Source organism: Durio zibethinus, chromosome 5 (genome assembly GCF_047325235.1).
Source record: "Durio zibethinus cultivar Kanyao isolate XHJ-2024 chromosome 5, ASM4732523v1, whole genome shotgun sequence".
Classification (NCBI taxonomy): Eukaryota; Viridiplantae; Streptophyta; class Magnoliopsida; order Malvales; family Malvaceae; genus Durio; species Durio zibethinus.
The window spans coordinates 27,901,012-27,916,976 of record NC_143166.1 but is presented as its reverse complement, the minus strand read 5'-3'; the positions used below and the strand labels follow the sequence as shown (position 1 = coordinate 27,916,976).

Genomic DNA, 15,965 nt, shown 5'->3' with positions numbered 1-15,965 from the left:
TCTCTCTCTCTCCCTCTCTGTGATCAAAATCATCCAAAGATATTGGCAAAAATACATTCAATTCTGCGTATTTCTTTTAACACTCAAATTTGTTGATTTTTTTTTTGAGGAATTCTTGACGCAAAGTTGTCAAAGATGAGTATTACTCAATACCCAGATTCGTTTATTGTGCGAGAACTGCAGGTTTGGAACAATGCGGCTTTTGACAATAGAGTCTCTGAAGATACAAGCGCCATCAAGGCTTCTTGGCGTAATCTTGAATCTGGGTCGGTGAATCAGTCACTAGAATCTGATGGCAGTAAAGAAAATCAGTCTCCCCTTTGGCTGAAATCCCCTGTTTCTTTCAAATCTACTGCGTCAATTGTCAAGCCACTTTATTCCAAGAATGTCACGGGAAACTCCAAAGATCAAATGGTGAAAGGAAGCTTTATTGAGCCATTGTCAATGAAACTGAGGAATTTAGTTGGGAAAGAAGAAGAGAAAAAACGTGATGAGAAAAAGATTGATGTGGAGATTGAAGGGATTGAGAAGGAGATAACTCGTCTATCATCGAAACTTGAATCTCTTAGACTCGAAAAAGCTGAATACAATGCGAGGAGCATTGCGATGACAGGAAGAATAGTGCCTGCTAAATTCATGGAGAAAAAACAGAGAATCAACAACTGTGAGACGGGAAAAAACATAGAAGATCCTCTGTTTTCAAGTGCTAAAGCAAAATTGAATCGAAGGGGGGTTAGTTTAGGTCCAGCGGAGATTTTCTCTGCAATGAAATCGAGACAATTAACCAAGCAGGAAATCACCACTCCAATTCAGTCAATGCAGAGTCGCCGCAAATCCTGTTTCTTTAAGCTTCAAGATATTGGTGAAGTGAAGGTTACAAGAGAGAGAGGCAAGAGCTTGAGTCTTAGCCCTAAATCACGTAAAACTGTTTCAAAGGTTCAAGCTCCTAAGGCAGCAGCAACCACGGTAGGGTCTAAAAGGGCAGTGAAGAAAGAGGACGGGGTTCTTGCTACAATTCAGCCAAAAAGGCTCTTCAATGATGGTGAAAAATCAGTAACAGCAAAGAAACCATTGAAACCTGGGAGGGTCGTAGCAAGCCGGTACAATCAGATTGCCAATCAAAGCAATGGGAATTTCACCATGAACGATGCTCGAATGCGGTCATTACCAGAAAATGATAAGCCGGAGAGCAACAGGCATTATAATAGGCGTGTTTCGAATGAACGGAAAGAGGATTCCTGCAAGAATCAGACGACTGAGAGCAGAGTGAAGAAGAAGTGGGAAATTCCTAGTGAAGTGATAGTTTTCAAGGGTGCAATGGAGGAAGAATGTCCAGAGTCAGTTGATAAGATCAACGATGCGCTACCGAAGATTAGGACTGTCAGATTTTTGGCTGAAAGCCCACGTGATTCGGGTCCAGCAAAAAGAGTGGCTGAATTGATGGGAAGGAAATCGTATTTTAGTATGGAGGAGGAAGCAAAGGGCTCTGTTTGTCAGGCTCTGAGTTTTGCAGAAGGGGATGGAGATCAGCAAGATTGATTCATTTCTTAATTTTCTTCTTTACTTTTTTCTGCTATAAATTTTGGGTTTTGGGTTGTGAACCATAAGTCTTGTTATGGGTTAAGAATGGTTTTACGTGTAGGTGTCTGAAACTGATTTAGCGTTTGCTTTTTCTACCATGCAATAACAAGATAAGCTTTTCAACAAGTATACTACGGGTGAAGATACTCTGTGAAGTGTCACTACCTTTACAATTTCCATGGTAAAAAATGGTCTAATGTTTGAAAAGCGACTGAAAAGTTCTGCAAAGAACATTAGATGGAAAGGATAGAAGAATGATTTTGTTTTACGGCTATACTTCTGTCTGATAATATGTACAAGAATCATTGTTATGAAATTAAGGAAAATGCACAAGAATCGTTGTTATGCTCAGGAGCCATTGCCACCATGAGATGGCATTATCAGTGCGGAGATAAATAGTTCTCTTCTAATTTTTATCACTCTGTCGAGCCACTGATTTCGTCCCTAGTATCATGTGCTTGAACCTTGGACATTTCGGTTCTCTTCTAATTTGTAGAGGTACGAATCTGCTAAGTTTGTTCCCAAAATTTACAAAACTTATTTGTTCAACAAATCAATAAAAACAAAAGGTGAAAAAGAAGTTTGCGTCACATACAGTACAGCAAGGCTCATAGAAGCCTATCCTCGTACAGGTCAAAATAATCCAGGATTGACATATCGGTTTCATAACTTTTGAAGATATTCAACGTCTTATTTCGTTGCTCCAGTTTATGACTCGCTAAATCTCATGGAAAACCCAATTCTGGTGTTTTATTACAGAATTAAAATTTTGTTATTTCTCAAAATATTGTTAACTCATCAAATATATATACATAAAATTGTTTTTAGTTTCCTCCCATTCAAAATTTATAATCCGTTCGTATTTGCGAAGAGAAAAATGCCCGTAGTTCAACAAGTATACTACGTAAAATTTATCAAAATCGGCACGCTCCTGCACATTGCTTCTCATGGCAAGCAGGATTTGTGGACTTTGCTGGTTTGCCCCATGCAGGATCCATGGATTCTCAAACATACTCTCCATAATTCCTTCTAACATGGCATAGCAGCATATATTATTTCTGTTCTGTTGATTAATGATGATAAGCACATAAGACAGGGGGATAGTATAGTGAAGAGATTAACAGCCACACAATCAACACGAATGTTAATATTCATATACAACAGATGCCAATGCAACACTATAACTATGGATCTCATGTTGCCACATAATCACCATATTGGTCAGTCCCCAACTTCTTTACAAGGTTCTCATGTTGCTGCCTCAAATGCGGCTTGAATCTCTTCCGAAAATGAATCTTCGTGTCCAATCAGATACCACCAACACCCTAGTACGCCAGCTCACTTGTTTGCTGAATGTGTGAGAAAATTATGTCAAAAGAATAGACAAATTACATACCATAATTTGCTGAACAGGAAAGCAAATGTAAAACATTAGGAGGAGCAGGAATCACCTTGCATAGACAGAATACCAGAGCCACTGTGTGCTATGACCGATGGATACCCAGTCTCCAGGCAGCTCAGCAGCTGCTTGTTCCCCTCCTAAAGGAGCAAATTGCCCAAGATGTTTGTATCTTGCAGTTGCCAAAAAAATAAAGAAACAAAAATCAAATTAGAAAGCAAAAGAGAAGAAATTGGTAAAGTTAATTTTATTCTCTAAATGCAACATTAAGCTATTAAGGGTAATTATTTCATTCAGTCAGGTCTCAGCTCTTGTGCACTGGCCGCAAAAATTAAAAAACCCACAGAGAGATGAACCTGCCATGCTGCCTGCATGAAGATCAATTTCAAGGAAAATTTTCCAAACTCATTTCACAGGGAGGCAGAGAACTTTAAGAGATAAATAGCTTTTGCCAAAATTTTCAGCTGGTTTTAAAGACTTAGCTCCACCTCCATTACCTTCAAACTAAATATAAAAGAAGCAACTTAACTAGCTCTTACACTGTCTCGAACAGCTTATTAAGCTGCCATATGCATATAAATGCATAACAATCTTGAGAAACATTATTAGACAGAACGAAACAAGATGGCTAGAATAGAATGACCAGAATACATCATATATGACCACAAGTTTAGCCCACTAATACAATGATTAAGGCCATTATGCCCCAGTAACCAACTAATGTTAATGTGTGCAAAGGACAAGCTTAATAACAGCCAATGGTTCATTTTTACTTAGTCAACAAATTTTCATTTGTCCAAGAAATACGAATATGTACGGATGCACTCATATAATGGTATACTGTACTTAATCTAAATACTTGTACAGAATACAACTAAGAGCACATACCGAAATGGATGGAATTGATGGCGACCAGACCCTCTGAAACGCCGTGGGCCTTCAGGATTATCTTCACACTGATGCCTGCGGTTGAAGCATTTAGAAAGATATGCACCTTGTTGTGCCGCAACCTGAATATAAAACAATGAAATCGTGTAGTCTCTACGCTACCTACTGACAGTAGGACCAATAAGCCCAAGTGAAAACCTAGTCCAACTTGTATATCAAAGACAAATACCTGGGCAGTTGCAGGCAGATTCTTTGTTTGTGAATCAACATGAGAAAGGGCTAACTTAAACCCTTCAATGTCCACTTCATCTCTATCATTCCCCTGGGGATCTTTCAACAGATCTGTTACATCACTCAGGTGTTTGCTCTTCAAATAGTGTTCCACTTGAGGATACCTTTCAAGGATGTCATCTATAACATCTTTAAATTCTTTAATAGATAAGAGACCAGAGTTATCTTTGTCTGCAGCCTTAAATATGGTAGAGATATCTTCCTGAAGGAACATAATGGCAAATTACAAACTATAATATTACAGGAAAGTACGCACACAGACATAATATGGAATAATAAGAACTTCAAGCCCCCATCACCAGCACAAAGGAAAAATATATAGAGGTAAACAGGAGGTGAGAAAAAGAGAAAGTATAAAACTGCCTTTGATTATGTTTGCTAAGAAGAATCTCTGAAAGTACTTTGTGAGGCTGCCATATATTTTGCATGTCATACTCTTGAATGGTAGCCTTGCGTCCATCATTCACTTTATAAAGTAACACAGATCACAAACCAGCCGCTGTTTGGCTTAATAACAACATCTAATATTTGATATGATCTGACTATGAAAATTCAAAGGCTTATTCACATCAGTTGAAAAGTTACTCTGTTCTTCAGTACAATATCATTGTTCCAAAGTAAACATGTACCAAATATCAGTGTTGCATCAGGATTATCAGCACATGCTCATTTTCCTCGTATAAAAATTATGATTTCTTTGTCATGAGATCATATTTAGTTATTAAACCTCTACCAGTTGAGTAATGGGGATGCAGGATGATTGAACTCCTAGTGAGATTACTTGCATAAAGAGTTTAGCAGTTTCAACCAATATAAAATTGATATTACTAAGAAACATTTCTGTAAAGTGGAACAAGAAGATGCAACTGAAGCCTAACAACAATTAGCTAAATCTGATCAGTGATCACTTCACAAATCAAAAAATAAACTCAAATGGTCAAAGGCAAATACCATGATTTTACGCTGATTTATAGTGGCACAATCACCAAGGGCATACACATCTTCACATCCTTTTAATCGTAACCATTCATCAGTTGCTAGAACACGTCTGTTAGCCTGAAATATGAAATCTTATCATAAGTGACTCAACTGCAAGATAACCACCAATTTCAAACATAACAGCTGAAAACAAGAATATAAGAGGTAAGTTCATTTGGAAATAACATGCAATTAGTTCTAGGGATTACAGATAAAATCATCATAAACAGTTAAAACTTCACATTCAAAGTCATTAAAATCACCTCTCTTCAATTAGACTATGGGCTTTTTTCTTATCTTTTCGAACTATGACTTTAACTTCATAAGATAAATTTCTGATTATGGCCTTGCGGTTGTTAAGCATTGTGGGTGATTTTAGTCTAGTGATTCTAATGTTGTGGTTGAGTGCTGATCCTGGATGAATTTGGAATACTCCAACTTCTGCTTGGCTGCATTTTCTAAACATGCTCAGGAGGACTACTATAATTTGCTCCTTAGCCTATTTTGGGATATCTTGTTATGGGGTGTCTAGTTTTTGAGTTTTTGCAGTGTAGAGAGTTATTTTTGGGTGATTTTGTGACGGTACTTTGTGCCTAAATCTATACAATAAAGATAATTTTGGCTTTCAAAAAACAAAATCATTACAATCATAGAGAATTTTTTCACCTGCCCAATTTGCCCCATGAGGTCCTTCACCACAGGGCGAGTCTCAATACCGGTAGACCAAACAACCAATCCATGTGGTATAGAACAAATCTCTCCTTTTGACTTGAGCTTCATAGTGATTTCCTTATCGGAAACACTAATAACACGACATCCAGTTTGAACTTCAATACCATCTCTGCCAAATTTCTGCTCAGCAAAACAACTTATTCGTTCATCAAACCTACAGAGATAAAGGGTAAAATCTGCTAAGTTCTTGTTTGAGATTTTGCCAATAAACTGCAGTGTGATTTATAAGCAACACAGCAAGTACCTCACAAGGAATAAAATGCCAATACCCAAACATGTTTGGATACAGCATATGGCAGAGTTATTACTACATTCTTTTTTATGATATTATAGTTCATATTGCAATTACAGAGAATGAATAAGTGTAAGATAAGCAGAATAAGAGACATAGAAGATAAATGAAAGAAATAGTGGAGTGCAGTAACTGAAATTCAGAAACCGTATGAGGAAATAAAATGAAAAATTGCATCTCCTTACATGTTCAGAATATGGTCCCCTGATTGAATCACCGTTATTTTCACTAGATCTTTAACTGCAGGATATAAGTTGACCAACTCCTCCTGAACATAGTCATGCAACTCTGCTGCAAACTCCACACCAGTAGGTCCCCCTCCAACAATTACAAAATGAAGGTTTATCCTTCGTTCTTCTTCGCTTAGTCCAGGAAGGACAGCCTTTTCAAAACAGTCAATAACGCTCCTGCGTATCTTCTGTGCGTCCTCTACTTCCTGCATGTAATTTTACAGTTCTCCACAAGTTACAAAAAATTTCATTACCTCATTAATGATTGCTAATAGAAATCTAATGACATTCAAAAGTTTCAAGAGGGAGCTCAGAAAGAATTTTTTTTACAAAAGGAAGAGCTCTGGAATGTTAAATAACATCCATTTTACACTAATATGTATGATATATATGATTAAAAATGACTACCTTCAGAAAGTGGCAGTTCTCCAGGACACCAGGGGTGTTAAATGTATTTACTTGTGCTCCCACTGCTATAACCAGGTAGTCATATTCCAAAGAGAAATTTTCATTTCCCACCAAGTTGTTGTTGATGGTAGAGCGACATAAAATTTTCTTGTTTGCAGCATCAATCTTAATACATTCTGCTTCCCAAAACTGTATTTCTTCATTTCTCTGTCAGCAACAATATAAATTGCTTTTGAATAACTTTTCTATTCTCTTACAATTACTCTGATCAATTAAGTAAACTATATGCCAAAACTAACCCCTAGACGCCAAGCCATTTGCTATACACAATGTAGAAAAGTATTGGTAGTATGATAGTTACTAGGACACTTCATCATGAAATGAAACTATATGCCTTCTTCAACGTATATAGTTTATGGAAGTCAAAAAGTGTCAAAATATTGCAATTCAAAGAATCAAAATAAAAAGGCTCATATACCCCACTCAGTACTTTTAATCCCAAACTAGTCCATACGTTGCTGCCTGCGCCAAGGAAACAAAAAGGAAACAACAAGAGAAAAAAGAGCAAAGAAAACAAAACACTCAAATTATCTCAAATATTGTTTGCTTTATTTTCCAATAATATCTTTCAACTCGACAATAGAAATGGATAAGATATACCAAATATCCATGAAAATATAACTATATATGCATGTACATGCATATACAGACATGGATATCACTTAGCACCTAAAATACAATGAAAGAGAAGAGGAAAAAGATTTTGTGCAGCTCTAGTTTCTTTCATCTACCTTCTTTATAATGTTTCGGACAGGCTCTACAATGCTCCGTGCTTCAACGGTTCCACAGGTGACACTAGGCAATAATGGGGTGAACGCAAAATAATTTCGAGGTGAAACAACCTGAACATCATATGTTGAAACATCAAGATCTTTAAGGAAGCTAATACCAGCCCATCCTGTTCCCAGAACCACCACTCTCTTTTTCTTGCCGTCTTTTTCATACATTTGAACACTAGTTTTGCTAACATCTGCTTGTGATTCTGAGTAGGCCACAAGACCTCCACTACTGCACTAGGTCAGAAGAAAGAATGCAAACCATAAAAAGTAGTTAGTGTACTTAGTAAAACATAAAAGCAGTTAGTGCACTTAGGAAAACAATGTGCTTTATCTAAAATTTACATAGTAGAACATGTGGAAAAGCAAAGTAAAACTTTTAACATGTCTAAGGATTTCGTTTTTCTATTCTGAAGGCCATAATGTTTATACTTCTTGCTTTAAAATAGCAGCAACATATGACTAGATATGAAAAATAAAGATATCAAACCATTTCCAAGATTCAAACTTGCCTCTTTAGAAGGGAGTATGGAACTATTCCTCTTTTTTTTTTTAATACCAGAAAAAAAAATTTGCAGGAATTAGATCAGCTTCCTTCATAGCTCATATTTAACTATAGATACAAACATTTGAAATCAGAATCACCCTTTTGAGATAGTACAAACATGATTTTTACTTCATCTAGACAGGAAAAAACAGTAGTTATCAAATGAATGCATATCTTTAGCACTTACATTTCCCATTATGCTCAGCAAAGTATATAGAGAAAGTAAAGGCTATTTAATCACGTTTCCACTTAACAAGTAAACAATTAAAAGAAAAAGGGAAATATGGAAAATACGGGGCTAAAGACACCTCAGCTCCACTAAAAGTTAAAAGGATAGCTGCTAAACATAGCATAAAACCTAAAATTTTAGTAAATTAAAAACCTAGACTTTAATAGTACCATCAGATTACTCTGTTCTGCTCCCACAATTTAAACCCCTAATCTAAACTAAGCACTGACAGCTGGACAAAATCGAAATTCAAGTGTTGACTTGAATGTCTCCAATCTAAAAATATTATAAGAAAAATCCAAAATTTCGATTTTCACTATTCCCGTTCAATGTCAGCAATCAAACAGAAGCCGAAAGAACAAAAAAGGAAAAGAAGTCAAATGGTGTTTCCTGAAACAGTGAAAAAAGAAGGAACCTGAGAGTACACAGAAGCAGAAGCTTAGAGGAAGCAGGGGAGGCATTGAAAGCCCGTGAAGCTCTGGTGAAGAAGGAGAGAATTGTCATTTTAAAGAAAGAAGAAGATTTCCGTGTGATCTTTCAAAGAATCAGAAGAAATTCGATATTCTTTTTTTTTTTTTTCTGAACTCCAAGAACAGAGGAGTGGAGAAGAAGCTTCAAAAGTTTCAGTTGACATAATAAAAGGAACACTACACGAGTCCTAATTTGATTGCTCACCGAATTTCTGGACACGTGGCTACTTTTTTTAGCCCCTGGTTGCTGGAAAGACAGAAATATTTGTATACGATAGGATGCCAGGAAGTGGGCGCCGATGGCAACATCTTTTTGAGTGCTAATTATGGAGTGCTATAATGTTTAGTAGTTCCGCCTTAACTATATTTCTTTAGGATTTATTTAAAGGTCAAAATGGGTAAAAAAATCTATTTGATAGGGTTAAAAAATCCTAACCAGCTAAGAAATCTGCTAAGACACCCATTTATTAAACGCGTTTGACCATTGTACCCCTTAGCAACCATTTGAAAAAAAAAATGTTTTTGTATTTTCTGATATATCATATATATATATATATATATTATATTACAACATATATAATTAACAAATAAAATTTATTGATATAGATGTTTACATGAATAATTTTTTTTGATACGTAAAAAAATTTTTAAAATTGTTTTATATAATAATATATAAGATATTTTTTAATTTTAAACTATTTATCAAAAATATATATTTAAAAAATGATTGAATTATTTAAAATTTTTAAAATTTAAATAAAAGACCAATTAAAGAATATGAAAAGATAAATATTTTAAAATTAAAAAAAAAAGTGAAGAATAGATCACATAATAAAAATTTTAAACTTTAAAATCTCAAAAAAAATATTTTTATCTTAATAATTTTCTTTACAATCTTTTAATTTTTAATATTCTTAAAACCACAATATCACTTTTTTTTATAATTTGAAATATATTTACCAATTTTAAAATTATTTATACACTTTAATTTAAAAATTATCTATACATTCTAATTATTATTATAAATATGTTACTTTACAATTATTTTTTTAATCTATAAATTTTCTCACAAATAGTTATGTAAATTTTTTCTCAAACTTGCTGCTTAATGCTCTAATTAAAATTTTACAATCCTCTTTTATACTTCTATTTATCTGTCACTTAAAGATATTATTAAATTATGGTCCCATCACATTGGTTCATTTATTAGTAACCAAAATTCTTCATTCAAACTTTCAGTCAAAGTTTTTTGGATATGTAGTTTTTTTAACTATAAAAGCAACTTTTTTATCCTTCTTTTGGCCTAGATTTCCTTTTATATTATATCCCATTTTTTCAAGCCGTCACCATTACATATAATTTTTTCTATTAATTGGTAATTTTTTTTTATTTATATGATTTTTGCTTAAAGAAAAATTTTCCTAGTAATTAAGTTTGAGTATTGAATGTTGGATTATTCTCATGACAAATAAAATTAGGCACATCTAATGTTTTAAAATTAATATTTAACTACATTATAACTTTTTTATAGGTACTTGTCGTTAGTTTTTATCATTAGCTTTAAATTTTTACTCAATCAAATAATCATTTTTGTTCGTTCTCTTTCAAATCAACTTTTTTTTTTTTAATTCATTACAAATCTATTTAGAACCCACATAATTATTACAATTTATTTAATTTTATTCAAATATGTTTTAAAATATTTAAATTAGTTTAACTTGATAAATGCATGGAATAGTTATTATTTCGGCAATACATTTTGAAACATCTAGATATCCATTTATATCTATTTATTAAATTTTCATTTTTTAAATAAATAAGAGTATTGTTTAAAATTTGTAACATTTTTAAATATCCATCTAAATCCATTTTTTAGACTAATAAAAGCATGTTGAAAATCAACAGCTTCTTAAATAACTTTATATATGTCCTTAAACCTTTAATTTAATGGTTAAAAGCGCTTGAAAATATATTAAAGGTTTAATTTTAAATCAAATCTCTCTTTTTTTTTTATTTGTATTAAAATTTTATCCTCTTGATGCAATAAAAAAATAAAAAAATAATTTTATAAATATCTCTACTTGGTAACAAAAACATGTTGAAGATCATGAGTTTTTTAAACATTGCATGTGTATAAAAATAATCACATAAGCTGAAAATGATGGAAATTAAAAAATTTTAATTTAAAGTGATAAGATTTTTAGTTTTTATTTTACATTTTGTTGGTATACATAATAATATTATTTATAATTTCTTTTGAATATGTTTTCCCTCAAATATTATTCATAGTATGTTTTGAATTTTGTTAAATTTTTAATTAAAGATTTTAATTTTATTATGATTTGATATTTTAATTATATTATATGTATTATATATATATATATCTTAAACATGATTAAATAGTATTAATTTATATTTTTATATATTTAAATAAATAAAAATAATTTGTACAATGCGCGGATAACAAATTAATTTGTAATATAAAAAATCAGAAGACCAAAAAAAAAAAAAAAGGGAAATGTGAGATATCAATTGAAATGAAAAAAGATCCACACACAAAATTGGTAAAAATCTCGATATTTTATCCATTAAAAAAAAAAAAAAAAAAAAAAAAAAAACTAGTTTAAGTTTTGTTTGCTTGTTTTCTATTTGCTGTAAAGGTGAAAGGAGATAATAAGCGTAAGTTAAAGTTTAATACATGGCTTTCATGTCAATCTCTTGTCGAGTCCACCATTTAGAGCCAGCTTTTTCTTCTTCCCGCCTAAAGAAGGGACCGAATTTATTGTTATTAACAAACTCGATTCTGAAATTTAAATTTTAAATTTTAATTTAAATTTGATTCATAATATAATTAAATTCGATAAATTATAAATATTAATATTAAATATTACATTTTTATTATTTATTAATAAATATTAAATATATTAAAATATAACAACTGTATTAAAGTCACGAATCTCTCAAATATTTTATATAAATACTACAAATTTACAATGGAGATTCCACGCGATAAAGTCTTGATTTTTATTTTATTTTTTTGTGTTTCACCTACAATTTTAAAATTTTTTAACGTGTGAGGCCCATATTATTAAAAACTTTTTAAAAATTGTGGAGCACATTTTCTACTCTTTGTTTTTTAAATGATTGTGAGACCCACATTTTTGTCTGTGTGAGACTTTGATTTATTATATTATTTTTCAATTTTTTTTATTTTAGTAAATTATTTCTTTATTTATTATATTCAATAAAAACTTTTATTTTGTAATTTTTTTCACTCCTGACTTTGTAATTTTTTTTGTCTATTTTATTAGAATATTTTTAATGCGATCCTTTTCTCAATTTCTTTCTTAAATTTTATTTTTTTTTAGATTTCTCTTTTGATGATATGGGTAGGTGAAGTCATATACAAACATGCTCCCATGTGTGACACCACTAGGTCAAACATTTGCCTCCATGACTAACCTAGTTTCTTATTAGGGGCGTTTAGGTTGGAAAGTTTTAGGATTTTTTCTTGAAATTTTATTTTTTGTAATCTAATTCTTACATTTGATTTATGGTATCTAATTTTAGAAAATATTCTAAGATTCTAAATAGTATTTAAATATCTAAGATTATATCCATCTAAACTAATAGAAAGTAACTAACAAAGTAATAATTATGATATTCGTCTAAACCAATATTAAGTAACTAAAAAGTAAACAATGAATATATACCTAAGATTATAAAGTGTGATAAAGTAATGAGACTCTTTTTTCATTACAGAAGCCAAAATAGATGTCTATTCAATTACTTTGTCCACACGACTAGATATATAATTGGCATTAATGAAATTATAGGCAGCAGTTACATATCTCTCCTTCATATGTTCATAAAAAAGGTTATATAACAAATACAAATTAATTATAATTTCGGTATACACTATATATGAATAAATGTATATTATATATATTTAAATGAATATATAAGCTAATCTCATGTATGCCAATATTTCAGTAACTTATATCTCTATAATCGAACAAAATCTAATGATCTCATCTTGTCCAATCCACGTTACTGATGGATAAGCAAATAGTCCATCCTCGATTTTTACATTTATTATCGATCCACCAAGTAAACTTTGTTGAGTATAATTGTGAAGTGCATGCATACTAGATTAGGCAGATGGATTTTGGATTATCCCAACTTAAAAACTTGTTACATAAAAAAGTATATTTATATAAAATCAAATCACAATTAACAAATAATCAAATTAATTAATTAAGAACGTGTATTACCAAAGAAAAAGATTGGTCATAAGCTTCAGCCATGAATTCATTTCCTACATTGTCGATAAATGACTGACCTATTATGTTAGTAGCCAAAGTTACCAATTGTGCCTCCAATTCAGCAATTCATTAATTTTGCAGAGCTATTATGGATAAATTCAACAATTTTCGATATACAAGATTTAGGCTTTATTTTGAAATAATCTGTCAGACTAATAAAACTCCTAACACCTCTAATCTGGCCAAGTTTGTCCAGTAAGCTAAAAGCTAAGGTCAACATATCTATGCCATCACCAATTTGAAATTCATCAAATGTGCATCTTATAGCCTAAAACACAAAATGCTTATGTAAATAAACATAATATATTAACATGCACAAATAAATGATAGTAGCAAACGAGATATAAATTTGATATGAACTTATCATCTTCTTAGCTATTTCTCTAGTTGCTTTATCAGTATACTATTCAATTTTTTATGTATGTGCTTTTTTCTAAATATCCCATCTTGATATTTTGTTGCTTGATCCAGATGTTTCCTAAAACCATATCAAAATATAAGTTTGCAAGTTGAAAGTAATTTAATTTCATATTCATTAAATCATGTGTATAATACATAATAAAAAAAACCTTACAAATTCATACTTCACATTTGGATACCCATTTCCTAATGATCAATGGTGATTTTTTTTTGCCCTTATTTTTTGTTAGGCTTTTTTTATTTTCTGTGACCAACAATTCAAGAATATATGAAACAAACAAATTTTTAATACCACATGAAACAAATAACCAAACTTCAATAATTAAAAATAAAAAAATTACCATGTATACATTGAATTCGTTTGATAATCGAACTGAAAACAAATTTTGTCAACTCTGCATTACCAATGACATCTGAATATAGGGGCTGAGATATGAACCAACAGTTTAAAATTGTTAGCATTAGATAATATATATTTTAAATCAATTTGCCTTAAAAATCTTTGAATGTCAGCCCAACAAATTGTGATACAATTTTCTTATACTTAGCTGAAATGTCAAAACATTCCTATAAAAAATAAATTAAAACATTTGAATAAGGTGATGTAAATATATTCCATAAGCAATAGATATCAACGATCAATAATTTCAATTTGATTAATATAACTTACCACAAACGATTTTCATATATGATCATTTTTATCTATTGGAATATTCCTCCAACTGTTGCAGTTAATGAATTAGTCTTTCAGACGAGATATCTAAAATGACTAGCCATCTTCGACACACCATTTAAGACAAGCTGGGCATCGACATCGAATTTAACATATATTTTATTTTTGGTTACTTAAGTAACTTAGATCATCCCCGACCATTTCTTTTTTTTTTTTTTTTTTGAAGATGATGTGTCAACCAAATCATGTTCGGTAGAGTTAAACATGTATTCTTAAGAATTCATTATATCAACTAATTTATACAAACAAAAAATGGAATGAGAAAAATAGAATAAACATATGTTCGTAAATAAATAACCGCTGAAGCCTTTATTTACACCTCTAGTAGATCTAGCAAGAATCACTTTCAAAACCTTCAACCTCGCAGTCTTTAAAAATGGCCAAACATTATAAAATAATAAACACAAATGATAAATAACCAAAACTACCTACATAGACAAATCATAGACAAATATAATAACTTATCATGAACCGAGAAATATGCTATTGATTTTTTATGGTTTCCTAAACTCCAAACTTATCATGAACCAATAATGAATTACCTAAAATGATAGCAACGACGACCCCAACGGCATCAACGATGGCAGCAATGTAGGTGGCAACAAATGTAACCCGTACTACTTGGCAATGAGTAGAGTGGGTAAGGTTTTTGCTTTTGGGTTAAAAGAAATGGAATCAATATTTTGGGTGATGTTCTGTTCTGATGAGTGAGAACAAAATCTGTTGTTTATAAAACATTAAAGACTATATTTCTACAATCAGAAACGTAATTTTTGTATGTTTATTTTTGTTAATTAAAGACTACGTTTTTAATTTAAGAAACGCAGTTTTTGTATGTTAAATTTTTTTTAATTAAAGATTACGTTTATATTTCAAAAAATATATTATTTGTATGTTTAATTTTTTTTCCAATTAAGATCCACGTTTTTAGTTTAAGAAATGTAATTTTTGTACGCTTAATTTTTTTTAATTAAAAACTATTTTTTCATTTTAAGAAACGTAATCTTTGTATATTTAATTTTTTTCAATTAAAAATCGCGTTTTCAATTTAAAAAACTTAGATAGTGTTTGATTTATGAAAATAAGGTTATTTTTTATTTTTAATTTCACAAAAAATAGAAAATAGATTAAAATTATTGTTTGGTTAAAAAAATAAAAAAATATTTTCTAAAAAACGAAAATAAAAATAGGCCAAATTTTGACCAAAAAAAAAAGATGTTTTCATCATTTTCAATGAAATAAAGTGAGGGAGATAGAAAATGGGAAAACACTTATTTCCTGGAGACATGAGTTCAAATCTATAAACAAGCAAAATAAGGTTTTTTAGTTTTAGATAAAACCCCAAACTCTTTGTGTACTTATAAATTACGTACTTCCAATTTTAATATGCATTTTGCTTTAATTATTTAATTATTTTTTTATTTTTTGTTTTAAAAATGCATGTGCCAAACATATTTCTATAATTTTCAATTTTGAAAACAACTTTTCATTTTTGTGTACCAAATATGTTTTTTCAAAATTCAAAAAACAAAAAATGAAAATTGTTTTAGAAAATAAAAATAAAAATATTTTCTATTACCAATCACAATCTTAGTTTTTATAAGTT

The 15,965-nt window shown here is 30.8% G+C and overlaps 2 protein-coding genes across 4 annotated transcripts; one reads left to right on the top strand and one right to left on the bottom strand.

Moving 5' to 3' along the window:
• LOC111282917 (uncharacterized) lies at window positions 1–1,710 on the top strand. Its single transcript, XM_022871208.2, has one exon. It carries the CDS (start codon window positions 136–138, stop codon window positions 1,537–1,539), a length of 1,404 nt encoding a protein of 467 aa, XP_022726943.2. The 5' UTR covers window positions 1–135; the 3' UTR covers window positions 1,540–1,710.
• Window positions 1,711–2,468: 758 nt separating this feature from the next.
• On the bottom strand, window positions 2,469–9,219 carry NDB1 (NAD(P)H dehydrogenase B1). Of its 3 annotated transcripts, none has more exons than XM_089760931.1 (10): window positions 9,087–9,219; window positions 7,591–7,867; window positions 6,800–7,006; window positions 6,347–6,597; window positions 5,804–6,023; window positions 5,111–5,215; window positions 4,098–4,361; window positions 3,869–3,990; window positions 3,033–3,152; window positions 2,469–2,930 (listed from the first exon to the last, which is right to left on the bottom strand). In XM_089760931.1, the coding sequence occupies exons 1-10, from the start codon at window positions 9,188–9,190 to the stop codon at window positions 2,843–2,845; spliced, it is 1,758 nt and encodes a 585-aa protein (XP_089617057.1). In that variant the 5' UTR covers window positions 9,191–9,219; the 3' UTR covers window positions 2,469–2,842. The 3 variants fall into 3 exon arrangements, 2 of the variants coding, with proteins under 2 accessions (XP_089617057.1, XP_022726942.2); XM_022871207.2 differs by lacking the exon at window positions 9,087–9,219 and adding an exon at window positions 8,827–9,057; XR_016342226.1 differs by lacking the exon at window positions 2,469–2,930 and having other exon boundaries at window positions 3,869–3,943.
• Window positions 9,220–15,965: the final 6,746 nt, after the last annotated feature.

What these genes read in the sequence shown, in the direction of transcription:
- NDB1 (XM_089760931.1), bottom strand. Translation starts at nt 9,190, where the DNA reads ATGTTGCCATCGGCGCCCACTTCCTGGCATCCTATCGTATACAAATAT. An exon ending in TCCGAAACATTATAAAGAAG is followed by an intron (nt 7,007 to 7,590) that starts GTAGATGAAAGA and finishes TGTTGCTGACAG; the next exon opens with AGAAATGAAGAAATACAGTT. An exon ending in TAAATCAGCGTAAAATCATG is followed by an intron (nt 4,362 to 5,110) that starts GTATTTGCCTTT and finishes ATGTTCCTTCAG; the next exon opens with GAAGATATCTCTACCATATT.
- LOC111282917 (XM_022871208.2), top strand. Translation starts at nt 136, where the DNA reads ATGAGTATTACTCAATACCCAGATTCGTTTATTGTGCGAGAACTGCAG.